The sequence below is a fragment of the Micropterus salmoides genome, unplaced genomic scaffold, assembly GCF_014851395.1.
Source record: "Micropterus salmoides isolate LMB-PRFRI ecotype aquatic unplaced genomic scaffold, ASM1485139v1 Ms_hic_scaffold_7, whole genome shotgun sequence".
In the NCBI taxonomy this organism is placed as follows: Eukaryota; Metazoa; Chordata; class Actinopteri; order Centrarchiformes; family Centrarchidae; genus Micropterus; species Micropterus salmoides.
The window spans coordinates 15,437,082-15,463,454 of record NW_024044459.1 but is presented as its reverse complement, the minus strand read 5'-3'; the positions used below and the strand labels follow the sequence as shown (position 1 = coordinate 15,463,454).

At 41.0% G+C, this 26,373-nt stretch overlaps 2 protein-coding genes across 3 annotated transcripts in view; both read left to right on the top strand.

Annotated features, from left to right (window-relative positions):
- Nucleotides 1-18,442, top strand: part of jak2b (Janus kinase 2b) — a 32,314-nt gene extending 13,872 nt beyond the window's left edge. Inside the window, exons 11-24 of the mRNA XM_038703932.1 lie at nucleotides 520-644; nucleotides 858-989; nucleotides 2,086-2,173; nucleotides 3,915-4,042; nucleotides 4,220-4,358; nucleotides 5,419-5,570; nucleotides 9,106-9,256; nucleotides 9,627-9,763; nucleotides 10,031-10,220; nucleotides 12,554-12,678; nucleotides 14,655-14,827; nucleotides 15,102-15,219; nucleotides 16,341-16,454; nucleotides 17,085-18,442. Of these exons, the coding sequence (XP_038559860.1) occupies nucleotides 520-644; nucleotides 858-989; nucleotides 2,086-2,173; nucleotides 3,915-4,042; nucleotides 4,220-4,358; nucleotides 5,419-5,570; nucleotides 9,106-9,256; nucleotides 9,627-9,763; nucleotides 10,031-10,220; nucleotides 12,554-12,678; nucleotides 14,655-14,827; nucleotides 15,102-15,219; nucleotides 16,341-16,454; nucleotides 17,085-17,192 (1,880 nt within the window). The 3' untranslated portion in view covers nucleotides 17,193-18,442. The remainder of the gene's footprint in view (nucleotides 1-519; nucleotides 645-857; nucleotides 990-2,085; nucleotides 2,174-3,914; nucleotides 4,043-4,219; nucleotides 4,359-5,418; nucleotides 5,571-9,105; nucleotides 9,257-9,626; nucleotides 9,764-10,030; nucleotides 10,221-12,553; nucleotides 12,679-14,654; nucleotides 14,828-15,101; nucleotides 15,220-16,340; nucleotides 16,455-17,084) is intronic.
- A 555-nt stretch (nucleotides 18,443-18,997) lies between these two features.
- zgc:114041 (uncharacterized protein LOC574425 homolog) lies at nucleotides 18,998-25,288 on the top strand. 2 transcript variants are annotated; one of them, XM_038703936.1, is made up of 5 exons: nucleotides 18,998-19,071; nucleotides 19,898-20,235; nucleotides 20,314-20,457; nucleotides 21,618-22,400; nucleotides 23,699-25,288. In XM_038703936.1, exons 2-5 carry the CDS (start codon nucleotides 20,034-20,036, stop codon nucleotides 23,911-23,913), a joined length of 1,344 nt encoding a protein of 447 aa, XP_038559864.1. In that variant the 5' UTR covers nucleotides 18,998-19,071; nucleotides 19,898-20,033; the 3' UTR covers nucleotides 23,914-25,288. The 2 variants fall into 2 exon arrangements, with proteins under 2 accessions (XP_038559864.1, XP_038559863.1); XM_038703935.1 differs by lacking the exon at nucleotides 18,998-19,071 and adding an exon at nucleotides 19,110-19,276.
- The last annotated feature ends 1,085 nt before the right edge of the window (nucleotides 25,289-26,373 follow it).

The following is a 26,373-nucleotide window of genomic DNA, read 5'->3' as shown; positions in this document are numbered from 1 at the left end:
AATGTTCAGTATCCTGGTAGAGATAATAGGGAAACACCCCTATTTATCCAGTGATTTATATGCATGCAGGTTATTAGTTTAAACAGTGGGCCTCTCTGTCACGTGTGTGTTTGGATCTACCATTCACAAGTACTGTTATTGAGCTAGGCTGCTCAGTGTCCATGGGCCTCCAGCGTTTTGGAGTTTGTCCCGAAAGAAGGAATCAGCTTCCTTGCACGAGGTAACGCTCACCTTAATACGATGCTTCTTATTAGTTTCTAAGTAAAGCCAGTACTCTGGCCAGTCAGTAATAGAGCGGTTCTTGTTTGAATTGGGATAACAGCCAACATGACTTATGTGTCTCAGTCCTTGTGCTTCTGTGCTCCTGAGTTTCAACATGTCACACACTCAATCGCTGACTTACGTCATCATTTCTCAAGTGTCTCGGTCAACTTTCAACTTAGGAAACCATAAATCTTTTTTTTTTTAAACGTTTGGTTCCCTGTAAGATTGTTTTCTTTCTTTTCTCTCCACCAACAGAAAAGTCCTGCCTCCTCGTGTGCAGGAGCAACAAGGGCTCCGAAGTGCCTCTTTCTCCGTCACTACACCGACACAACATCAGTCAGATGGTGTTTCACAAAATCAGGAAAGAAGATCTGGAATTTGTAAGCTTAGTTTGCATGTTCAGGACTGTCATGTCTGTGTTACCTCATCTGTCCGACAATTCTGTACATGAAAATGGGTTAGAGTCTGCATTATTGTGGTGTAGAACAAAATTGCTATACCACAATCCCATTTTTGCATTCTCTGAAATATTTAAGACAATCACCTGTTAAAGGTTAGAATTGATTATTAATGAAAAATGGTCTTCCTTTCAGATGGAAAGTTTAGGCCAAGGGACATTTACCAAGATCTTCAAAGGGGTCCGCAAGGAGCTGGGAGACTATGGACTGCACCAAACCGAAGTCGTCATGAAAGTGCTGGACCAGGCCCACAGGAATTACTCTGAGGTGTGTGGCTTTAAAGCTGGGAAACATGTTTTGCTTGCAGGGACACTTGGTTTTACAGCCTCAAATCCGTTATTAGTAAAAAACACAGAGTAAAGAGGCTGAATAGCTGGAGCAGATTTACTAAAAGTGCATTTGGCCTGAGAAATAACCAACTGCTGGTTAATTCAGGCAGTGGCTGATCAATGATTTTACTTTGGCAGGCTTCTAGCCCTTGTTTAGATGTTCTTTTACAGCATTCAATCTTTGGTGGATCACATTAGTGTAGCGCTGAAATAAAAATAAACTGGAATTGTTTAGCGGCTTTATCACTTAGTTGTTTATTTTCAAGCAGTTCGCTGATGTCAGATGCTCAAATTTTAGGATTTGCTAGTATAGGTTTTAATATTATAAATTATAAGACATTTTTTCTGGCATTTCACAAACAAACCAGTAGTCGAAGATAATCAGCAGATTGAAGGATGGGTTCACAATGTATCTAGTCTGTCTTGAATAGTCAGGTGCCTGTATAAACATTGAAACAGGTTATGCTTGCTGTTATTATTTCTGCTGCTCATACTGGCCTTTAACAAATCCCTTATTAACACGCTCCCAATGTGAGTGGTAGCGCACAAAACCCACAGCACTCGTTTAGTGCAAAAATTCAAAACTTCAAACCTTTTTCTGAAGTTAATATGAGGCTTCGGCAGTCTGATTTAGACAGGTAAAGTCTTTTTAGAACAAATTTCATCTTTTTGTTTCTATGTCCCCCCCCCCCCCCCCCCCCCCACTGCAGCTAAACCAAGAAATACAAATAGGTAGTTTTATACTAAAAAGAGGGAAGCTATCCTCTTGATTTGCCTAACCTGAATGTGAGGACTGTGTCTCATCACTTACATTAAAAGAGCAGTAGGAAGGAATATTTTAATGGCCACTATGAACAGGAGGAGTGATTACAGCAAGAAAAACCTGTATGCACCTGACTGTTGTTTTAAATAGACATGAAAAGTTGTGAAGCATTCTGTCATTGAAAAAGCCGATGACACAGTTGCTCCCTGTTTGTCAGGTGGCACGTTAATAATTTGGTTTTCTAAGTTCTCTGTCTTCTCTTGCTTTACAGTCTTTCTTTGAAGCTGCCAGCATGATGAGCCAGTTGTCCCATAAGCACCTGATTCTTAACTATGGCGTGTGTGTCTGCGGAGAAGAAAGTAAGTCAGCCTTACAGACACACTCTGAACTTGTCGTGCTGTACGCATATTGTATGTCCTCATTTGTCTCTACAGTGAGAAGAATAAAGAGACCTCTTAACACACAGACCGCTCACATAATGTACAGCTTCTGTTATTATGGTCTAATGATGTAGGTCTACACTGTAGGCTTGGGCGGTATCTAATATTTCATGCCTTCATACATTCCTGACAATTCACCGGGTCTCCGCCGTATGATGGTATTTGTTTTAAAAAAAACTTGCACTTTAACTCCAACACGCTACAAACGGCAGGTTCAAGCTTCAAAACTTCCATCGCAGTTAAACTGCAACACAAGCATTGAAACAAAAGCAACAACTTAAGAGCTTGCCTGAGCACCAGTTAATGGTGTACTGCCGAGTAAGGTGAAATTCTATCCTTGACATGTTCCAAAGATGGGCAATATCTGCAGTCTTATCAGACGAAACTGAGCTGTTGGCCAAAAAAACACAAAGGGATGCGATTGCCATCGCAGTCCTGTTTGGCTACTTCTGAACTAAACCAGTACTAGCAGAAGTGCCCACCCCTCCACATCGATCCCACAGACTATGGAAAAACGTTGACAACTATACCATGCTGGCAAAATTTTCAAGGGCATACTATGTGTCCCTGCAGTGTCTGTGCCATCAGATAGGGAGTTTTCCACGGCAGGACTTATTGTAAACAGTCTGCGCTCCTGTCGTTATCTCGAACATGTGGACATGCTAGTTTTTCTAAATAAAAATGTGGAGAATAGGCTGACGGCCTGAGCTCAGATTAGCCTTTATGAAGATGGTCGTGTTAAAAATGTATGTTCATGTGCGCATTGCCGGCACACGAGTATGCTCAGAATTTAGACATGTTGAAAATCATTATCAGGAACATTATGGCTTAGTTGAGGTAAGTACACGTTCCCCTGATGTATTGACAGATATGTGTCATTATATTAAAGATACAGAAGATACAGGATTTTGTGTTTTTGAGCCTTTGATCTTAGAAGATTGGTCGAATAGTTCGCGGCTAATATTGCGTAGTATTTTTGCTTGAAATGCCCATCCTTAGTTAAAGATTATGTCAGGCACTTTCACGCAGTGTCACCTGCCTATGTTGAGGGCATACACTACAATACATCACCTCAATTCTGCATCACCGTATCAGTTTAATAGAAAGAGAAGCGTCTGTATTTTTCACAGTATTGAGTCATACCTTCAGGATTTCTAAAAAGCCTGGTGTACCGTAATACCTTGTATACTGCCCAAGCCTACAACCGTGCTTTGCTATAATCTTGACCAGACTCTTTATCAGCCCGAGGCTCCGAGCAGTGATTAAACTGTGGGCATGGTGGGCTATTCTTAGGAGGATTACAATACCCTGCCCCAGAAAATCTTTCACCTGCCGCACTGTCTTCACCTCACTAGACTTCTGCTGCTACTGTAGGCATCCGTTACGGCTATCATGCGCATGTCTATCATGCTTTTTGTCTTTATTATTAGAATTGGCAGTAATCAGTTGGACCTTTTTATATGATTAGTGAAGACAAAATCTACCCTGAAAAAACAGAAAATGCATTTTTCTGGGGCATGTATTATTCTTATTTATTTTATTTAAAATCTAAACATTTTGGGTAATTATTTGTCCAGACTGCTACTGCTAAGAATTGGCGTTGTAATCGCAAAATCCTTAAATTAACTTCAGCCAAAAAAAACCAAAACATTTCTTTCAGATATCATGGTGCAGGAGTTTGTGAAGTTTGGTTCACTGGACACCTACCTGAAAAAGAACAAGAACTTGATAAACATCATGTGGAAGCTGGAGGTGGCTAAGCAGCTGGCCTGGGCCATGAACTTCCTGGTAGGAATCTCTCTCTAGTGCAATCAATTGGTGTGCTGGTGTAGTTTTGGTGTAGGTGCTGATACACAAACCAAGTAATGAAAAAAACTGAAATTAAATGTAGAAGGAAAGAGTGATTAACTGTTTTCCCAGTGTTATTAAGAGACTGATTTGATCTCTCCCTTTCTCAACCTGCAGGAAGAAAAGCATCTTGTTCACGGGAATGTCTGTGCTAAAAACGTTCTTCTGATCAGAGAGGATGACCGGAGGGCTGGGAACCCCCCCTTCATCAAACTGAGTGATCCAGGCATCAGCATCACTGTCTTGCCCAAAGAGAGTGAGTTAACCTCTATCCTCAGCTTAACTGAAATACTCCTCTTTAATCAGCAGTGGCCAGCAATTGACTGAGGATGCGATTGCAACAAGAACGTGTCTTCTTAAATCCACACATGCATCGTAATGCTTCATTTTAGGGCTGTCCCTGACTAAGAATTTACATAGTCAAATCAGAATCGTCAGGTCCTGGCTATAAGTCGACTGATAGTTGAATCATTTGTGTATTTGAGCGTGGCGATTGAACTGAGGCTTTTTCAAGACCCTTTTCCCCCTCTCTCTCTCTCGCCTGCCTTCAGATTTGCGTGCATGCTGTGCTGCCGCAGACTGCATGCACGTCGTGGGTCTATTTCAAGTAGCCGGCTATTTAAAAACGATAAAGTATTCTTTGTGTGGTTCATCAACGGTGATAAATTATCCGCGAGGTGCGGACAACTCGGCACAACTCCAGTGAGGCTGGGGCTCCGTCTCTTCAGCAAGTGTTTCTCTTCCGCCACTTCACACTCACTGCACACATACATGCTACGCCTACACATATCCTGGGGTTAGGTTACAATTTAGGATTTATTTACGCACTTTAAAAACATTTATTGAAGGTTTTATTCCTTTTACGTATTTATTTACAGCTTTTTATGTTGAAATGTATATTGTAATAATAATAGGCTGTATATTAATTTATTGGGAGAAAACATGGGCCTGGTAGTTCTATGTAAAATCAGACGTTGAGCACCGCCATATCGCCAAAATGGCATGATGCTCGTTTCGCTGCGAAGCTTCGACTGTGAGATTGACAGTCGAATCAGGCTACGCCCATCGAAGCATCGACTCGTCGACTATGCCGGGTCAGCCCTACTTCATTTTATGTTGTGCTTAGTTACAGAAAAAATGGGTACAATGAGTGTTAAGACTCTGGTGGGGTATTAAAATAAAGAGAGAGATGTTGAGTTGTAGAGGAATGGATTCTGTTTTATTGCTAACTAATTGAAGTGCTTTAACTGAAAATGGAGAATTTATTAACAGTGGTGGGTTCGTTTTTTTTTTTTTTTTTTTATATCTGTGATCAGTCCTGATTGAGAGGATCCCCTGGGTGTCCCCTGAGTGTATCGATGACCCTGCCAACCTGAGCCTGGCTGCAGACAAGTGGAGCTTTGGCACCACACTATGGGAGATCTGCAGCGGTGGGGAGAGACCTTTAGCAGCACTGGACAACTCTAAGGTAGGTTTTGCTGGTATGACCTAAAATATGGACTGGATAGAGGTACAGTGGGGCCAATAAATATTTAGTCAGCCACTGATTGTGCAAGTTCTCCTGCTTAGAAAGATGAGAGGTCTGTAATTTTCATCATAGGTACACTTCAACTATGAGAGACAAAATGAGAAAAAAAAATCCAGGAAATCACATTGTAGGATTTTTAAAGAATTTATTTGTAAATTATGGTGGAAAATAAGTATTCGGTCAATAACAAACGAGCAAGATTTCTGGCTCTCACAGACCTGTAACTTCTTCTTTGAGAAGCTCTTCTGTCCTCCACTCGTTACCTGTATTAATGGCACCTGTTTGAACTCGTTATCTGTATAAATGACACCTGTCCACAGCCTCAAACAGTCAGGCTCCAAACTCAACCATGGCCAAGACCAAAGAGCTGTCGAAGGACACCAGGAAGAAAATTGTAGACCTGCACCAGGCTGGGAAGAGTGAATCTACAATAGGCAAGCAGGTTGGTGTGAATAAATCAAATGTGGGAGCAATTGTAAGAAAATGGAAGACATACAAGACCATTGATAATCTCCCTCGATCTGGGGCTCCACGCAAGATCTCATCCCGTGGGGTCAAAATGATCATGAGAACGGTGAGCAAAAATCCCAGAACTACACGGAGGGACCTGATGAATGACCTGCAGAGAGCTGGGACCAAAGTAACAACGGCTACCATCAGTAACACACTACTCCGAGAGGGACTCAAATCTTGCAGTGCCAGGCGTGTCCCCCTGCTTAAGCCAGTACATGTTCAGACCCGTCTGAAGTTTGCCAGAGAGCATATGGATGATCCAGAAGTGGATTGGGAGAATATCATGTGGTCAGATGAAACCAAAATAGAACTTTTTGGTAAAAACTCAACTCGTCGTGTTTGGAGGAAGAAGAATGCACCATGCCAATAAAGCTAACTTGAATTGAATGCAGAGTTTCATCCCAAGAACACCATACCTACTGTGACGCACCGCTCAGGCAACGAAGGAGTGGCTCCGTAAAAAGCATTTCAAGGTCCTGGCGTGGCCTAGCCAGTCTCCAGACCTCAACCCCATAGAACATTTGTGGAGGCAGTTGAAAGTCCGTGTTGCCCAGCGACAGCCCCAAAACATCACTGCTCAAGAGGAGATCTGCATGGAGGAATGGGCCAAAATACCAGCTACAGTGTGTGTGCAAACCTGGTGAAGACTTACAGGAAACGTTTGACCTCTGTCATTGCCAACAAAGGTTATGTTACAAAGTATTGAGTTGAACTTTTGTTATTGACCAAATACTCATTTTCCACCATCATTTACAAATAAACCTTTAAAAATCCTACAATGTGATTTCCTGGATTTTGTTTTTCTCATTTTGTCTCTCATAGTTGAAGTGTACCTATGATGAAAATTATAGACCTCATCTTTCAAAGTAGGAGAACTTGCACAATCAGTGGCTGACTAAATACTTTTTGGCCCCACTGTGTGTGTGTGTGTGTGTGTGTGTGTGTGTGTATATATAAATAAGGTGCAGTAGGGCTGGGAATTTCTAGCTATCTCGTGGTTCAGTTCAGTTATAAATAATTGATGCACCTTGATGTAGCACTGTACACAACAGGTTACACATGTTAACAAGTTGTCATACTTCCAACCAGTGTTTCCCCTATATGCATTCAGGAGTGACCACCACTGCTAAAATTTCACACACAATCATTAGGCCTATTATATAAATGCACTACTAATTTTCACTCACACTGTGCGAGAACGGTAACACTCATGACTTGGCTCGCTTCCTCTCCTCATTCTTCAAAGAGCGTCTACGTGACAGGTGCTTTTAGCCTATAAGAGCAAGGTAACTCCATATCAGGAGGTGCGCGTGTGTAGCGAGTGTCCACGCGGCCGAAAGTGATGGTAAACGTGACCGGAGGAAAATATTCTGGCAGTAAATGTACTGTGTCGGTTACGGTGCGTTAGCTTCTCAAGACCAAGAAAAGTCTGTTGTTTCCCCACCTGCTGGAAAAGTGAAGCCACTTTACACGAAGTTAGCTAACATCTCCCCTCCCCTTCAGACAGCGCAGCTGAGCAGGAAAGCTTATACAGTAGGCTATGTCTTTTGGCTGCTATGTAACTTAACATTAGCTCGATTTATAGAAGGTAATTGGTAGCTGTATTTTATTCCTATCTACTTGTCTAATGTTGAGAACATCAGGTACAAACTGGTGTAGCCTACAGCTCTGTCCTGGACAGACTGGTTCATCCTAAATTTCTGGGTTTCAGATGAGTCTGAAAAAGTGGTTGTTAGGAAAAGAAAGGATGGTGGTGACTGGAGGACCTGAGGTTAGTAAAGCAAATTAGTGATGCAAACTAGTCCTTTTAAGCTAAAGAGATGTTTCTTTTTGGATTTTATTGTGCAAATAAAATGCACCTCAGAAGGAAGGAGGTTTCTCATGTTGCCTATTTTTTATATTAATGTCTACAGATAAATGTCAAAAGAAATGTTAAAATGTAGACACAAAAGGCAAACAAGAACAATCGTATCTATAATGATTCTGAGGTCATATTAACAGGGTTTTCCTGCCGATTTAGATTTAGGGAGTGATGCCCAAAACATGCTGTGCCATAAATGTAAATCACTGTGGAGAGCACCATAACCAACCAAATTACTTTCCCCAAATCTAAAGGTTGTAGTTCCTCCCCAGCAGACTGATCTTTGGGTGTTATTTGTTATCTGCTCTAGCTTTTCCAACTATTTGTTCAGACATATGGTGAAAATAATGGCCCAATTTGATGAGAATTACGTATTTTTCATTGGAAAACTTAAAATTTTCTTGGGGGAGGACCCCCAAAACCCTGACCATGACTAACACAACCACCACCAAATCATTCCTCTAAAGCTCACTTTAAACTGTGGGAAAACACTGAAATTTTAACTATTCTAATGTGCATCACATGCTCATGGACACGAGCAATACTGCAGAGACATGTTGTGTTGGGGTTTTCTATTCAGACGTACTATGCGCACAAAAAATGTTTTCGCTTCACCTCCGCTGCTACAACTCCATCCTAGGGGAAACACTGCCAACAGTTGGCAGTATTGTAGAAACAAACCAGACTGGGCATTTCTGTTTAGCATCAACAGCAGGTTGTTCTTCCAGCTCTGGGTGGAAACACGCCAGGTTACTTTGCATATTCTTCTTGTAGCAGAAATGTTTTTCCTTGACATGTCTCAACTTGCATTCTGTTCAATCCTTAATCATTTCCCGTCACTGCTCTGCAATATAAAATCCAAAATGTGCACTTTTGCTGAGATTGGATATCCATAGACAGTTCAGCGTCACTGTTTGTGATTAAAGACTTTTGTTTCAGATGTGCACAGAAGTCCTGAATCTTTTTGTACCAAAAATAAAATGACAACAGCGTGATTTATGTATTTAGATACATCACAAGCAGAATCTGCGCGCACACACAGCCACTTTTGTGTATTCATTCTCCGTAATGTATACGCTAACGCTCAATTTTGTCTCGCAGAAAACTCTTTTCTACGAGGACCACCACCAGCTTCCTGCACCAAAGTGGACCGAACTGGCTAATCTGATCACCAGCTGCATGGACTACGAGCCCACGTTCAGGCCCACATTTCGTGCTGTGATCCGTGACCTCCACAGCCTCTTCACACCAGGTTAGTTTGTACGCCTCATCCACTGGCCAGCCTAACAGGGAATCTAGGTCACGCCAGTGTAGAATCTCAAATGTCTTCAGACGCACACCTCCTGACCACACACACACGCACCTTTACCATGGTGTCTTCAGAAACACGTCAGTGAAAAGGGAATCTGGGCTCCTGTCTTTATTAGGTCATCATTAGCTGCTTATTGGAGTCGGGTGAGGAATGGGAGTAGGGATTGTGTTAAAGGAGGTCTTCGGCATTTTGGGAATGTTTTCTTGCTGGAAGTTAGATGAGATTAGTGCAGAGATTGGAGTAGATACTTCATTTCTGATCTTTCCTTTAATCTATCAAATGTACATTTGTTTTGTCTTTGTGTCCCCAGACTATGAGTTGATCGTGGACAGTGATATCCTGCCAAACAGGACAGTGGGCTCTGCCTGGCCGACTGGGGGTTTTGAGACTCAGGAGCCGGCTCAGTTTGAAGAGAGACACCTCATATTCTTACAGCTGCTGGGCAAGGTACAATCTATGCTAAGCTGTGTGACCCCTTTTCCTCTTGCAGTAAGTTTATGTATAGACTTCTACTCTTGCCTAATTAAGTTTGGGCTTCATGATTCTGGACAAACTGAGAATAATGATTTGTCACTGAGATTTCCTAACAAAAATCCCTCTTGAGTAATAAACTAGAAATCTCTCTTGCCTGTTTGTGCATCTCTTAGTAAGAAATCTGAATTCAAACGATGAGTAAAAAAATGACAGCCCACTTAAGTTGCTCTTCTCTTTAAGGGAAACTTTGGCAGCGTGGAGATGTGTCGTTATGACCCGCTTCAGGACAACACTGGAGAGGTCGTTGCCGTGAAGAAGCTCCAGCACAGCACTGCAGAGCACATACGAGACTTCGAGCGAGAGATCGAGATCCTGAAATCTCTGCAGCACGAGAACATCGTCAAGTACAAAGGCGTCTGCTACAGTGCAGGTACAGCTGACCAGTAATGAGGTCTGTGCGATATCACAAAAAATTAATATCAAAATTTTATAATATAAAATTAAATCGTAGGTCATTTCATATCCCAATAACGATAAATCCTGATATAGAACATTTTTTGTAAATTCAATAAAATATCATAAGATACAGTCACACATACAGTAATTTCCAACATTAACTCATGGCATTTCGCTGCATCATAAAACTGGGATATCTTACGCGATTCTGGAGTAATTTAAAAACTTGACAAATACCATGATAGAGTGAACAATGACACAGCAAGTAATGTAACTGACGTTAGCTAGGTTGTGGGTTAGCAAACTGTTGCTACCTGCTGCTGCAAAGCTAACGAGAGGACCAGACGGTCCAGAGCAGCACAGCAGCTCCAGACTGAGATTCTCACAGCTCTCCTGCTGCTACAGTTAACATCACAACAACAGCATGTCGTGGTGAACTAGAAAGTAAACTGAATGTCCGTGGACAAGCCATTAAAAGTTACCTGACACACACATAACGGCTGGAACGGCTGGAATAGTGTTATACAGGGTGTCCGCGGGGGTCTTAAAAAGTCTTAAAAGGTAATAAATAATTTTTGCTAAAATTAAGGCCATTAAAAAGTATTAAAAAGTCTTAATCGCCATTTAACAAGGTATAAAATTTTGAAGATATTTTTTTCTATGTGAAAATCCTGTTTGACCAAAAGTTTGTTTGCTAAAAGTGTAGGTGAACGTATTTATTTATAATGCTTGGCAAAAAATACTAGACAGGCAGTGAGTAGCGACTGTGTGATTCCTTTCTGTAACGTTGGGCGCAGGGATTTACCGTGCGCCTATTTCACTCTTAAACGCTCCAAAAAATAGATCCATGTGAACCGGAAAATAATTTACGAGTACAACTGACCGTAATCTCCCACCCAGCCGGACCCGCAATGATAATTGTTCAAAACCTAGTCGGAGTGGCGATCAGGAGTAACGGATTAACCCGGTTGGCCGGTCGCTCTGTGGCCACTTGAACAGCCCCGTTCCTGAAAAACAAGAGCGAGATGCGCCAACAGCAGCTGAATCGGTAAGAGAGAAGACAACAGGGAACATTCAAGGAACGTGTGGGTTTGGCTAACGTTTGGCTATTTAGTTTTGTTTGGCTCTGCCTTTTATTGAAACACGTTGAACTTCTCATAAAGCCGATGCTCTTGTTAATGTCACTTTTTGTGCACAGATCAATCACAGCCTGGATGGAGCGGGATTTTTAAAAAAAAGTTTGATGTGCTGCAACAAACTTTATAAATGTTGAACTCAGTGTTCTGCATAAACTGTTACGATTATTGACGAGTTAGTATCCTGCCCACCATCAAGGCTGGAGACTATCATGTAGCCTAGAGCATTTTTCTTGGACAAAGTGAAACAGCTGTAATTTGAATTAATATTACACTAGTGGTAAGTTATATACTATTATATGAAATTATATTGAACATAATAAATACAGTAAACTTACAGTTTACTGAAAAAGTCTTGAAAAGGTCTTAAAAAGGTATTGTATGTACGTATTGTATACGTTTTTCTGTTGTCAAACGATAAATATCGTCATATCGCACAGCCCTACGTGTAATTAATACCTTTATAGGAGCCATGTCAGTGTTTTGTGTCCAGGTATGGCCTGTAGGTGGTACTAGGGTGCTGGGATAGCTAACTGGGGCTCATCTTCTTAGGGGGCAGGTGCAATCAGACACAAGTGTTGCCAGAGGGGAAAAGCCAACTAGTCTTTAACCGCCACCGATGCTGTGGCTGTTGTTTGATAAAGTGACAGTGTCGATGAAGATGGAATATTGTTCAGTTATGGATATTGGTGACCGTGTGTAACAAATCTCTCACGACAGAGAAAAAATCAGAACTTGAACCGAAACAAAACTAGCCTACTTCAACCATCTACGTAGCCCTCAGCTACTTTAAGCTTAGGCTTAGCGGTTACAACCTTCATTCTACACCTAAACTACAGAAGCCTGCCTATATAATGTAAATGTTTTTTCTTTTGTTTCCATCAGTAAAAGCAAAACAAGACTTTGGTTGATCAGTTTGCACCAAACTCTGTTATAAAATCTGTGCATTTACTACACTTACTATAAACCAACCGTATTGAACAGTAAATGCAGTTTATTTTATCAATGTGCCATCAATGTTAAATAAGCTATTACTCTGTCTCAGTATCAGCCATATTAGGGGACAGTGCACTTTACGTTGTCCATCAGTCAGTGAAATCTTTGCAATTTCAAGACCTTTCTGACTTCTTGATCGTACGGGTGACTCTGTTTTCTTTTTGGCTTCTGTCAGGACGTCGAAATCTCCGTCTGGTCATGGAATATCTGCCGTTTGGAAGTCTGCGGGATTACCTCATGAAAAACAAGGAGAGGATCGACCACAAGAAGCTCGTGCATTACACTTCTCAGATCTGCAAGGTACTTCCCTTTTTGTCCCTTTAAGACCTTTTTGTCCCTACACATAAACACAATCCCAGGTTTCTGTTTAAGACTGTGGATCAGCTGGTAAACCCAACCCCTCCTTGTGCCTCATCTGGAAGTAATGATGACTATGAATTGTTTTTATCTTATTTTACCAGTAAGGTGGGGTCAATCAGAGCCTCTATTACCCCCGTGGCCTCTTACTCAGAGGTTCCTCACCAGCAACAAGAGAGTTTTAACCAGTTTTATCCCATCAACTTGTCTGAGCTTTTAAAAACAGTATGACAAATGAGAGTGTCCTCCAGCCCACTTGATGTAATACCTACAAAATTTTTACTGAAAGTAATAGATTCTGTTGGAGCCCTATTTGATCTCTGTTTTCAACAGCTCCCTATCTACTGGTTGTGTCCCTGATTATTTTAAAACGGCTTGCGTGAACCCACTTTTAAAGAAACCTGGTTTAGATCCCTCCCTCCCACATAATTTTAGACCAATTTGAAAACTGCCTTTTATTGCAAATATTCTAGAAAGAATTGTGTTCAAACAGCTGCTCACTGTACTGGAAAATAACAAATTATTTGAAAAGTTTCAGTCTGGTTTCAGGAAGTACCACAGCACTGAGACTGCCCTGCTTAAAGTCACCAATGACCTTTTAATGTCTGCTGATGAAGGCATGTGCTCAGTCCTGGTACTCCTGGACCTTAGCGCTGCTTTTGACACCATTGATCACAACACCATGTTAGACAGACTGAGGCACTGGGTGGGGATCTCTGGTACTGCCCTAGAATGGTTTTCATCCTACCTGTCAAATAGGAAGTTTTGCGTGTCTGTAAACAACTATGTCTCCTCATTCTGTCCAGTTAAATATGGTGTGCCTCAGGGGTCGGTCTTAGGACCCATTTTGTTTTCCTTGTATCTGCTTCCCCTTTGACATATTATCCATAAACATGGCATTTCTTCTCATATTTATGCTGATGACACACAAATATACTTGTCCGTCAGATCCACAGACCCTGGAATGCTGAGTTCACTTAACAACTGCCTTTGTGAAGTTAAAAAATGGATGTCAAATAATTTCCTCCAGCTGAACTCAGACAAAACAGAAATCCTGGTCATTGGGTCCCAGCAGATGGCAAATCAAATATTGCCATCTGCTGGTTCCCTAGTGAATCACATTAAGCCTGTGGCAAAGAACCTTGGTGTTTGGTTTGATAGTAATTTAAATTTCGAGCAGCACACCACAAAGCTTGTTCAATCATGTTTTTATCAACTTAGAAATATAGCAAAAATTCGATCTAGGTTAACTTTTAAGGACACCGAGACCGTTTTACACGCCTTCATCTCATCATGCCTGGATTATTGCAACAGCCTTTTCACCTGTTTAACCCAAAAATCTATTGATCGACTCCAGACTGTCCAGAACTCAGCTGCCAGGCTTTTAACCAGAACAAAGAAATATGACCACATTACTCCTATTTTAGCTTCATTACTCTGGCTCCCAGTATGTTTTAGAATTGACTTTAAAATTCTATTGATTACTTTTAAAGCTCTTCATGGCCTCTCGCCTTGTTATATTTCTGACCTTTTAGTCCCATACGCACCAGCACGTACCTTGAGATCCTCGGGCAGAGGTCTGTTGTCTGTTCCAGAGTCTCGACTGAAAACTAAAGGGGACAGAGTCAGTGAACTCTTTTAAGTCCCTTCTTAAAACGTACTTTTATAGGAGAGCCTTTCCCGATCCTATTTGACTTTATTTTATCCCTTTTATTTTATTGTATTTTACTAATTTTATATAAATTTTTCATGCTCTTATCTTGTTTTTTGTATTATTCTTTACACTTGTTAAAGCACTTTGTAACTTATTTTTGAAAAGTGCTCTACAAATAAGGATTATTATTATTATTATTATCTGTGTTGTCACTTGGTTTGTGGAGCTGCAGATGCAAAACGTTAAGTTGTCTGTGTGTTCGCAGGGTATGGAGTACCTAGCAAGCAAGCGGTATATCCACAGAGACCTCGCAACGCGAAACATCCTTGTGGAGACTGAGCTGAGGGTGAAGATCGGAGATTTCGGCCTCACCAAAGTTCTGCCTCAGGATAAAGAGTACTACATGGTGAAAGAGCCAGGAGAGAGTCCCATATTCTGGTGAGACTCCGCACTTGTTTTGTTTTTTTTGTTTTTGATATTTTTGTTCTCGCTGTAGCAGAAGTCTTCACCCTTCTTTTAATGCTGTGTTATACCTTTTGTGATGCAGCCTTAAAACATCATCTGTGAATATTAATCCCAGTGAGGAGTTCTTGTAGCATTGTTTTATTTAAAATAATTTTGAAATAATTTTTCAAAACTGTGATGCTCACTACCTTCTTAAGGGAAGCAGAGCAGACAGCAACAGGCAGTGTCACAGTGTGTTATTTTGTAGGTATGCCCCGGAGTCGTTGACTGAGAGCAAGTTCTCTGTGGCGTCAGATGTCTGGAGCTTTGGAGTGGTGCTCTATGAGCTCTTCACCCACAGCGACAAAAACAGCAGCCCTCCTGCAGTAAGTGACACTCGCACACCCTTTACTTTAACTGCTTTCTGGACTAACAGACAGTAAGAAAATCACTCTAGGTTAGCCAAAGTAAGCTGCAATCCTCAGATGAAAATGTACACACGAGTGTTTGTTGTTCTCCTTTTTGGGCCGTGAGTTGTAACCACACACACGAGTTAACTGGGTGTCGGGGAGCTGCACCTTTTTACTCACCTCCAGCTCTCTCTGTAGCTCAGACAATCCCTGCTACCTGCGTGTACTAATCCATCCTTTCACCCAGAGTCTTTGTCTTTATAATTGCTATCTTTATAATAACAAACAGCTGTTTTGTGTGTAGTGGTTTGGAGACCAGCGTAGGGTGACACAGCCGCTATCAGCTCCTGTAGTGTGTGTGACCCCCTGTCACCGATCAGTCACGTAGTGTGAACGCCACAACGACTTCAAGACTCCCGTCACAAGACGGCAAGTTGTGTAGTCTGAACGACACATCGATGAATCGTTGAAATAATCTATAGAAGCTTCGAGTACTAAAATCATCGTTAGCTGCAGCCCTACTGTAAACTGTCTGAAAACAGCTCGTTTGTAGTCAAGCTGTTTCCCTTTCATCCCTGTGACCTCACATCCCTTCACGTCATATAACGCTCACCAAGCAGTTAGTCTGACACGCTCTCAAAAACACCGGTGGAAAAACACTGAGTTGCATCACACTCCTCTTCCTTCCAAACACTAGCAACGCTCCAGACAGTCAATTGACATAAAGTTGTTACTGATGTAGAGGCAGAGCTCAGTTAAAACTTTATGGATGAAAAATACATTTGTTATAGAATAATAACTCACATAATTACATTTTGCTGAAACCTTAAATGTAAATTTCCACACTACACGTGGGAAAATGAGAGCCTGTCTCTGTAGATTTTTTTTAAACAACATTTCTCTGCTCAGCCACATTTTTAGCTTTGTGTTTGTCTCAATCATAACAAATGTATTGCTAAAGTTGTTTGCACACCAAGTGCTGTACTTTTACCTGTTTGAATTTGGAGCCATTTATATTATCTGTAAGGATTCTTGCTGTTTTCCATGAATCAAATACATTTTCAAATCTGTCTTTGTCTCGGCTATCACCACCTCAGGTTTTTATGTCCATGATGGGAAACGACAAGCAGGGACAGCTGATCGTCTATCACCTCATTGAGCTCCTCAAATCAGGCAGCAGGCTGCCTCAACCTCTGGGGTGTCCCACCGAGGTAGGAACATGTACTGCTGTTTTCTTTCTGTTAAGATCACAACTTGTCACGCACATGCACACTTGCTTACTGTGCACATATACACTTGTGCTCATACAAACACACTCCTGCACATGTATGTCAATGCATACAGTATATGGACACGTGCATATGCACATAATCTGTTTTATCTGTTCTGTATTCATGTGTTTGTTTAGTTGTTTTAATTTAAATTTATTAGCCTAACCAGCGACGGGAGTTGCAGATTTGCTTTCGAAAACCAAGTTCACCTTTTTTGCCGGACGTCCGTGCATTTGGTTTGGGCTTTGTTCATTGTTTTTGGGACCGAGCGCTTTGCACTGGATAACCCTGCCTCGCAGCTCCGTATTCAAATAAATGAGGAGGCCATTTGAAATTGCTACCTGTCATTGGAGCGCCCCTGGTGGGCGAATGTTTTAGGCACCATGTAACCCCAATATCCGCGGAGTGACTCCTGTCCAGTGAACCTTTATTCCATGTCATTCCTTCATACACGACCATCAGACTAAAGGAAAAAAATGCATCAGGAGTGACTAACCTGTAATTTATTCTTTGCTTGTATCAGGAATTCAGCCACAAATAATCATCGTTCTTCCTGCTCTTTTCTCTCAGATACACGAGATCATGGAGGAGTGCTGGGACAACGACCCCGGCTTGCGTCCTTCTTTCAAGGAGCTCGCTCTGCGCATCGACCTGTTCAGGGACAGCAAAGAGTTTTAAACGGAAGAATCACCCAAAGTGCCCTGCTCCTCTTCAACCTCTTCTTATCATTGTTGCCCTGTTTTGTGGGAAAGGGACAAAGGCCAGACCGAGGTTCTCCTCCTGCTCAGTGCCACTGTGTGGCAAAGCCGATTGTGACTAGAAAAGTGATGGTTCGAAACTAGGACCAGCTCAAAAACTACTGCCAAGGTGCCTTTAAGCAAGGCAGTCAACCCTTATTTCTGTGGTGGAGCGGCTTAGTGATTAGCAGCAGAATGGAAGTGGAGGCTTGGATGCAAGGAACTGTTGAAGGATGCATGTCGCTGAAAAAGAGCACACCTGTTTGATCAAACATCCTGGATAAAGTTTTGAAAAAAGCATTTATGGGAGACTGTGAGTAAACTATTGCCAGGCCCAAAGCTAGAGATGCTTGTGTCAAACAAGTTGTGTGTGTGATTGTGAGAGAGAGAGAGTGTGTTGTGTCCATACAAACAGCTAGCAGGGCTAGCTCCCTCCATCCCATTTTCCCCTCACCTGAAGAGAAATGGACTCGGAGCTTAGTGTTTTCTGTGTGTGTGTGTGTGTGTGTGTGTGTGTGTGTGTGTGTGTGTGTGTGTGTGTGTGTGTGTGTGTATATATCTACAGTATATTTGTGTACATATGTCCAGAAAAATTTTATAATTTTATAATAATGAAAATATAGTATATACTATATTTGAACTACCAGCAAGAAGTCAGTGTAAATGAAGTACATACAAAGGTGATTTAAAAATTCGCTATTGTGTTGTGTTTTCATTGTGAGAGGTGGTGTGAAAATTAAATAACATTTTAATTCAACAGCATATCCGTTAAGCAAATTCTTGTGGTCTATTGCTTTGAAGCTCCTCGATACAAATGATTGTGCTGTATTGAAACAGCACATTGTGAACTAGGACACCAAGACTTTTAAAAAAACAAAATACTGTTTTGAAATGAAAATGTAAAGGGAAACAACAGGAAAAACGGATTATAACGGACTATACATAATTGGAAACAAATTTTCTTAAAGTTTCTCAACATTCAAATCTGAAGCATAATGGACTGTTTCATTGTGCTGTTTAAGACTAGAAACGTAGGGTGTAAAAGAGAATACATGTATCTGTGACACAAGAAGGGGAGTGTAATGTGTATGTATATTTCAGATACCAATAATGTTAATGAGGAGTGTGCCTTTTCCCTCATGAAAGCTTTAATGCTAGAGCAAACTGGATTAAAGGGAACTTCACAAACTACAGATGATGATCTTTTCTGGGTAGAAATTTACACTGTGTATGGTATATGGTCCAAACTGCAAATGTGCACATAAGACAAAATTATTATAGTTATGTTCTAGTTTTCATTTTCTAAGTCAAAATAATGACTTTCTTAGTCATATCTAAGGAACATTAAGTTATGTGTTTTGATTTAACTTAATGTTAATAATAATAAAGGTCTTGAATTAAATTGAATAAATTATCACTTAATATCATTTTGTGTTATATTACTTTATAATTATATTATTGTGTTATTATTTTTTTCCTGGTGGAAATGGTATTCCACAGCTTTGCAGATTGAAGCTGTGAAAAACAAGCCAGCTTTAAATATGCTTAGAAAAAAAGTCAGAACTTGCCTTTAACTCTCTACAGAATTTATAACTCACTCATTTTCCCTTGAGAAGCTTTATTTAACCAAATACACTAGAATTTATGCACATGAACGAGTCTTGTAAAGCAAAATCAATGCAATAATGACATAAACTTCGACACTTTAATTTGAAATCCGGATGTTGCGCACGCAGCTGATTGGCTGCTGCAGCTTCATCAGAGCGAGGCTCCATGAAACATGGACGGTGAACCGGTGGACGGCAGTTTCAGTAATGAAGGTAATGGCTTGCAGCCGTGTACACGAGCCTTAATGGTTATGTGCGGTGGCGCGTCATTGATAAATGAGGAGAAAATGGCGGAATAACAACGCCAGTATTCATCCTATCTGTCGCATGTTTGTTTTCCTTGTATGACCTTAAATTTTAGAATAAGAGCGCACTGAGCTCGACGGCGCAGATGCGACTTCCCCGCAGTGTTAAAGGAGTAAGTAAAGTGTGCAAAATATGTTAAGGACGCCGGGAGAAGAGCAGAGCGTAACCTTGACATTGATATAACCTTTTTGTTTATAACTTTGAGTTATCTAGGACGATATCCTACGTTTCTGTCAGCTGTGTAATTAGGAGACCCCGTTGTACGTCTGAAAGCTCTGTACAGAGAAATAACATCCGTAATGCAGTACAAATCTGTCACCAATAAATTACCTAAAATGTTTTGTTTACTCTTTAATTTTTAAGAAATCATCCAATTGCGACGCAAGCTCAATTTTGTAGCGAGGCCAGTGGAAAGCATCTTATCTTTAAACATGATCATGTGGTACGGTAATCTGAAACCAAAGGCAAATTGTGGATAAAACACTCTTCGGAATAAGATGGGATATTTACCTTTTTTAAATGCTTTATAACAAAGTGTATGGAACCCATGACGAAAACAGTCATGCATTGTGTCATTGTCACTTACTGATCGAAGTATTGTTAAAATAAAATGATTCCCCTTTAACCACTGCTCTCTTTTTTTTAATTTTTATTTTTTAAATGGACAACTCAACATATTCTAAAATTGAAAACAAACAAAGAGGACTGATGTTTTTCACACGGTTTCTTACAGCTGCCAGTTCATGTGCCTGTGTACATTTTTGCATGCTCATTTTCATGAGCTCTTCCTGCTCTTGAGGTTTATCAGTTTATTGAAAGTCAACCATTCAGCACAAGCAGGAGAGCAGCCTGCGGAGTAGACTGTGAAGATGAAGTCCAGGATTGCCGGACCTCCTGACGGGGGGTATGGCTGGGTGGTGGTCATGTCAGCCTTTTTCGTCATGGGCCTGACTGCTGCCGTCCTAAAGAACTTCGGCCTCTTCTTCCTGGACATCCAGAGTCACTTTGGAGTCCCGGCCAGCACCACCTCGTGGGTCACCTCCACTACGATTGCCATGTTTCACCTTGGAGGTAAAGAGATTTCAGCTTGAGGTTATTAGTTGATATTTGAGCCAAGATGTTTTTATAGTGTGTTAATTTTCTCCTCAGCTCCAGTGGCCAGTGTGCTCACCTTACAGTTTTCTCAGAGAGTGGTCATCATAGTCGGAGGCCTGCTGGCTGCCTCTGGGATGTTGCTGGCATCTCTGGACCTCAGTCTGCCCTGGCTCTACCTCACCATGGGCATCCTGCAAGGTTGTTCACTCAGGGCATACTCTAAAAGCCCAGGAGGCATGGCTGCTCTTTTCACTCACTGTTTCCACAGTTTCAGTCTCAGGAATGCCACATTAAATCTCCCACCTAATGAGACACTTGTTGGTCCACTTGGTGTTTTAACCCTCAACCGCAGTGGTTCCCAACCTTTAGGTCGGGAAACCTGCAGGGTGTTTCAAGATAACTTCAGTGGGTCATGAGCTATTTAATGGGACTGACTTTTATGTAAACCTTTTGTGTTCGGTTAGTTTTGTTAGACTGGTAAATCCCATGATCAGTGATGTTAAAGGATAAACCCTAGTCAGTGTCTTTGCTGACTTCTGATACAATATCCCTTTCCATTATTTAAAGCCTTTAAGGTCTAAAGGAGCAAAAAGCAACCGGGCTGTGTGGTTTGGGTAGATGATGTTCAGGACAGTGAGCTTAAAGGCAGTGATGCCAAGGAAATCATGTAGGTTTAACCAGCCACCCCGCAGAAACTTTCCATTCTTGGCCGTCACACAGTAGAACAAGGTATTTCTTAACCTTAACCTTATATGCCACTTATAATAGTATGAACAGCATTTAGCAAATTGTAGGCTGCAGGAATGTGAGAACACGTAGCCATACAAATGTGCTTCTTGGGAGCCACATTTATTGCACTCGGTGATAAACAGTCAGTTTCATGACTAAATAACTACTTCCTGAGGTTTAATAAAGAATATGAAGACTTTCAAGAGTTTCATAAAATATATTTGAGAAACACTTCATCATTTCATAAATATGGGACCACATGTATGTTCTGATGCCACTCTTATCATGCATATTAGAGCTGAAATGGTCAGTTAATCTTATAAATCTAATAAATCAGAAAATTCACCTGCAAATATATTGATAATTGGTTAAGTGAAAAGCTTAAAATTCGCCGGTTCTAGTGTCTCAAATGTGAGGCTATATATGATCTTGTAAATTTTCAGCTGTAATCAAGCTATTTGATGAAATTAAGCAATTAAATGAGAAAATGATCATCAGGTTAGGCTTTTTTTCCCTTTTTTTAATATACCCATATGTCAGAATATGTGGCTAGGTGGGTGGTTTGAAGGTGACACCAATCTTCCAAAAGAAATAGTAGGAGGTTAAAGGTTTCCATCTTCTGTTTCCAGGATTGGGCATCTCCTTGTCGTGGATCCCTGCCAACAGCATGGTGAGCCACTACTTTGTACGGTGGCGTCCCATCGCCTACGCCATCGCCAGCTCAGGGGAGTGCATCTTCGCTGTCATGTTCAGCCCCTTCTTCCTGTGGCTGATTGAGATGTACACCTGGCAGGGCACCTTGCTCATTATCGGAGGCCTTCAGCTCAACCTGTGTGTCTGCGGCGCTCTCATGAGACCCCTGGCGACAGCCCAGAGCCCGATACAGGAAACCAAAGGTGGTCTAGAAGGCGATGCCACTGTGCTGGTACCAAAGAGGAAGTTCATCTTCCAGTGCTCCCTGCTGAGAAAACCTGAACTTTTCCTCTACATCCTGTTTGCCATCTTTGCGGCAGCAGGGTTTTTCATCCCCCCTCTCTTTCTAGTGCCCTTAGTCAGCAGTTTGGGGGTGGATAAGTACTGGCCGGCCTTGATCCTCTCTGTCCTGGCTTTAGCAGACCTAGTGGGGAGGCTGATCTGTGGGTGGATAGCCAACATGAGGCTGGTAAGGAATCTGCAGCTGCTCACCATGGTGGTCACTCTGTTGGGGGTAGTGCTCCTGCTGCTGCCCACCAGCCACAACTACTGGGCCATCCTGGTCTGTGCCTCGCTCTACGGCTTCCTGTTCGGCTGCGTGGTGGCCATTCACATCACCTCCATCGTGGACATTGTAACCCTGGAGGGATTCGATAACGGACTGGGGCTCTTCATGCTTTTCAGGAGCATCGGTGGCTTCATCGGTCCACCTGCTGCAGGTGAGCAGTCTGTGTTTAGATCAAAGTGGTGGGGGGAGGAAAAAAAGCTTTCGCCTAAATAAAACCCTGGGTTAGGCTTTATTTTATCTGTATTAAGAAAAATGTCCTTTTTTAAATTCCAAGAAAGAAATCTTTCTGAAAATAATAATTTAAATAAAAGAACAACTCTATTTTAAACCCAAGTAAATATTAATCAGTCTTTTCTTTTAATAACGGGAGGGGAGGATTCTTCACATGGACATAAGTTTTTCGGAACACACATCTCACATTTAGGTCCATCCGACTCTACTTTAACAATTTATTGAAATCAAACGTTAACACCATTTCCTATAATTAACCCTATAATATCCCTATCCGCATATAGTCTAATGTTTACAAATGTGTTCCTATTTTTAGATTAGCGAACATCTGATTTGGTACTTAATGTCAAATTTCAAAACTTTCTTGTACACTTTTCAATACTCATTGCAACAGACACATTTTAGTTTGTGCGGAGAGATGAAAGCAGCTCCTCGGTGGCCACTGAACTACACCTGAACATTGGCAATTTTGACAAGCAAGACAGACTTGCCAGTGTGCATAGTTGAGGTGTCTTTAGCTCCAGGTGCGTTTGCATTAGCAGACATAAATTATGTGCCGAATGTCACTTGACACTGTCGGAGCCAGACGTAGATGAACAAAACACAGTGCTGCTGTTAACTGAAACCACCACTTAATCAAACTGCTGAGGGGACAAAACAGTTTTAGTTTTGTCACCTGCATGTAGTTTGCAATGCGAGCTGTGTGAAACTATGATCTGTCAGTCCACCACTTGGTCCAGAATTTTGTACAGATATTCGTGGTCACCAGAGGATGAAGCTTAGTGACTTTGATGATCCCCTGACTTTTTGTCTAGCGCCACTGTGGTTGACATTTTTGTGGTTTTGAGCGAAATGTCCCAGCAACTGTTGGATGGGCTGTCATTAAATGGTAAACATTCATAAAGATGAATTTTAAGTGCTTCGGTGATCCGTTAACATCTCATCTAGCATCATCATCCAGTCAAATGTTCACTACATTTCTGTCCAGTATTTTGGTTTATGACCAAATGGATGCAAAACCGTTATAAACAATTGAACACATTTAAGAAGGAACATAGGATGTAGTATGTTCGTACACGTTCAAGTAACACTGACATGGCACAAACTTGTCACTTCTCACTACACACACCTGAAGGAATAGATGCGTCTTGTTCCTTTTTAGACTTCATCCCTGGCACGCTGTGATCCTCTGTTTCTTGTTTTGCGTTTCTCGTGCAGGCTGGCTGGTGGACAACACAAATGACTACAGCTCTGCCTTCTACCTCTCAGGCCTCTGCCTCATTTCATCAGCAGTGTTTGTCATCCAGGTCGACCGTCTTGTTCAGAGGAGAGAAGATGTGCAGGCTGAAGGTAATCGGGTGACCATCCGGGAGCACTGGGAATCAGGAAAAGTCGAGTATGAATCTGTTGCACAAGGATTTTTATCAGAATGAGCATGAGGTGCCAAAAAGACTTATTGTTGGGCTTGTTGAGTGTTTGATCTCATGCCATGGGACTTGGAGAGGCTGATAAATGGGAGCAGCACAGTTTTTAGTTGTTTTTTTTTTTTTTTTGCCTGGGAGTGAAAGAAGGTGACAACTTTGTCAGAAGGTGTTAGGACACCAGTACTTTAAATGTTTTAATTGACAACCAATAGAAAAGGTTTTAACAAAAACAGTAAAATATTTTACATTTTGGACTAAGACATTTTCGTTGTTTGCGAAGACATTTTTTATGTTTTTAAAAAAATGCCTCTTGCATGATTCATTGGCTGTTAAGCTCTGTTTACAGTGTTTTGCTTTTTTTAAACTGTTATTCTGCTTTTCAAATGGAGTGTCTTTCTGACAACCAATGGAAATAGGATCCTGTCCAGTTTACAACATACAATTTTTTTATTTTTTTTTTCAGTAAACTTTAATGATCAGAACAATTTAGGTTGCAGTTGCAAGCGTCTGACAGTCTGCAGAATGCAAACTTTCTTTATTGCCCCGGAGGACCAGGGCCTCTGAGAACACAAACTGTCTGAACCCGAAAAGAATGCAGCTCGCACACAGACCATAGCTGTGTTCAGCATGTTGTCATGTTGCAGACGGATCTTTAGTGGTTCTAGTAACAATGTTTTAGTCCTTCTCAATAGTGTCGGACTTCCCTACTCTCTCTGTGCCTCTTAGCACCCAGCCTGTTTGTTCCTGGCTCAACCATGGAGTTCGATGGCGAAGATGATGTAATTTAATATATCCTGTAATACTTGTTATAGAATCATTCAGGAATATCAATGTATTTTAGAAAACAGAAATATTTTGTTGGTTTCTTTGAAGCTGTTGGAGTCCCGTGTATATATTATGAGGGCTGTAAACCCAACTTCTGTGTGGTAACTTCAGTGTTGGCTTTCTATGTTACTGGTATGTTAGAGGTACGTCTGGTTCTGAAAGGGCGTATTTGGTTGTCAGTCATGTTGAAGCTGCTTTTTTATTTACTTAAATAGGCTGTTCATCTTGTCTAATCAAATCAGTTCTTCCAGTGCAATAGAGACTAAAGATGAAGTCTTAAAAAGAAAAGAGGTTTGGTAACTTAACTACTTTAAACTATGACTTATCTTTTGAAATATAACTTGAAACCCTTTTTTTGTACTGTAAAAAGTTATTTGCACCTTTTCTTACTTAAAAATCACATTTTACAGCAGGTGTCATCAAGAAATTTTAACATTCTACCAAAGTAGAATTAATGTCTTCAAGTTACTTCTGCACATTCTTTTTCATGTCACCACTTCTTGTAGCTATGAAATTGCTAAAATAATAATTAAATCACTGTTCATGGGATTTAAATGCATGACTCATGTCTGACTTGTCCCATCATCTTTGTTTCTTATCTGCCTTTTAACTTTCCCAAAGCTAAAGGCAGATCCTAAACAGCTCTGCTCAAACTCCCAGCTGCTCACCACCACATGAATCTGTTACCACTTACCAGGATGAGGATATGTGTAGTGACGTCTGGGCCCAGTTGTTCAAAAAGTTTAATCTGGTTTAGAATGAGCTGGATTTGGAAATCCCATGTTTTGCTATCCAGAATCACGTAATCCATTTTACGTTTGTGCTGGGGGTTTTTGGGTTGTGGTTTGTTTTGTTTAAAACTATATTGGATTTGATCATCCTGATCCAGATACAGACTTTTCAGGATTACCAAATCCGGATTTCCAGTGCTCTAAATAGGACTACATATCACAATGTTGGCTGTTAATGATATAAAGACCAATAGGTGGAACAGCCAGCATGGGGTCACTTTTTTTATTTGAAGAGACAGAAAACGCACAATAAGACGCAAACATCTCCTTCCATTTCCTTTGGATATTTTGCGCATGTGTCCAATAGTTAAAATAAAGATCAGAGGTCAGACAGCAGCTTTTAAGAGGCGAGCTCCAAATGAGGGACTGACTGGACCTGCAATAAGGGATGCAGTTGTTATAAACTACCTGCCTTTTGTAATGTACAGTATTAAGTGACAGTTGAAATTACATTTATTTTTGTTAAACCGCTGTTTGAGGGATTTGGATTTTTGTGTTTACTGTACTTGAGGTAGTGGGTAGATATGTAATGTCTACTTTACCTCTGTAGGCTCCTAGATAATGTTGTCTTATTTGGAACATTTTTTAAAGCTTTGACTCTTTGTTCCTAAAATCCACCCTGAATCCACCCTTCTGTTGGGATCAAGATAATCCTGACTTTGATTAAAGTTTAACACAAACTGAAGATTTGATCCAGATCAAAACTAGGATTGGATTAGGGGATCTGATCAGATTTCAGAACCCTTTTTCTTTTGAATAAAATTTTGAAAGATTTTAAGATTTGATTTTATCTGATCAGAAAAACTGGGCCTTGAGAATCTGCAGTATGCGCTGTATAGATTGCTCAGGAGTT

Coding starts and splice junctions, on each gene's coding strand:
- zgc:114041 (XM_038703936.1), top strand. CDS start 20,034: ATGAAGTCCAGGATTGCCGGACCTCCTGACGGGGGGTATGGCTGGGTG. Junction 20,236..20,313: donor TGCCATGTTTCACCTTGGAG/GTAAAGAGATTT, acceptor TTTTCTCCTCAG/CTCCAGTGGCCAGTGTGCTC. Junction 20,458..21,617: donor CACCATGGGCATCCTGCAAG/GTTGTTCACTCA, acceptor TTCTGTTTCCAG/GATTGGGCATCTCCTTGTCG.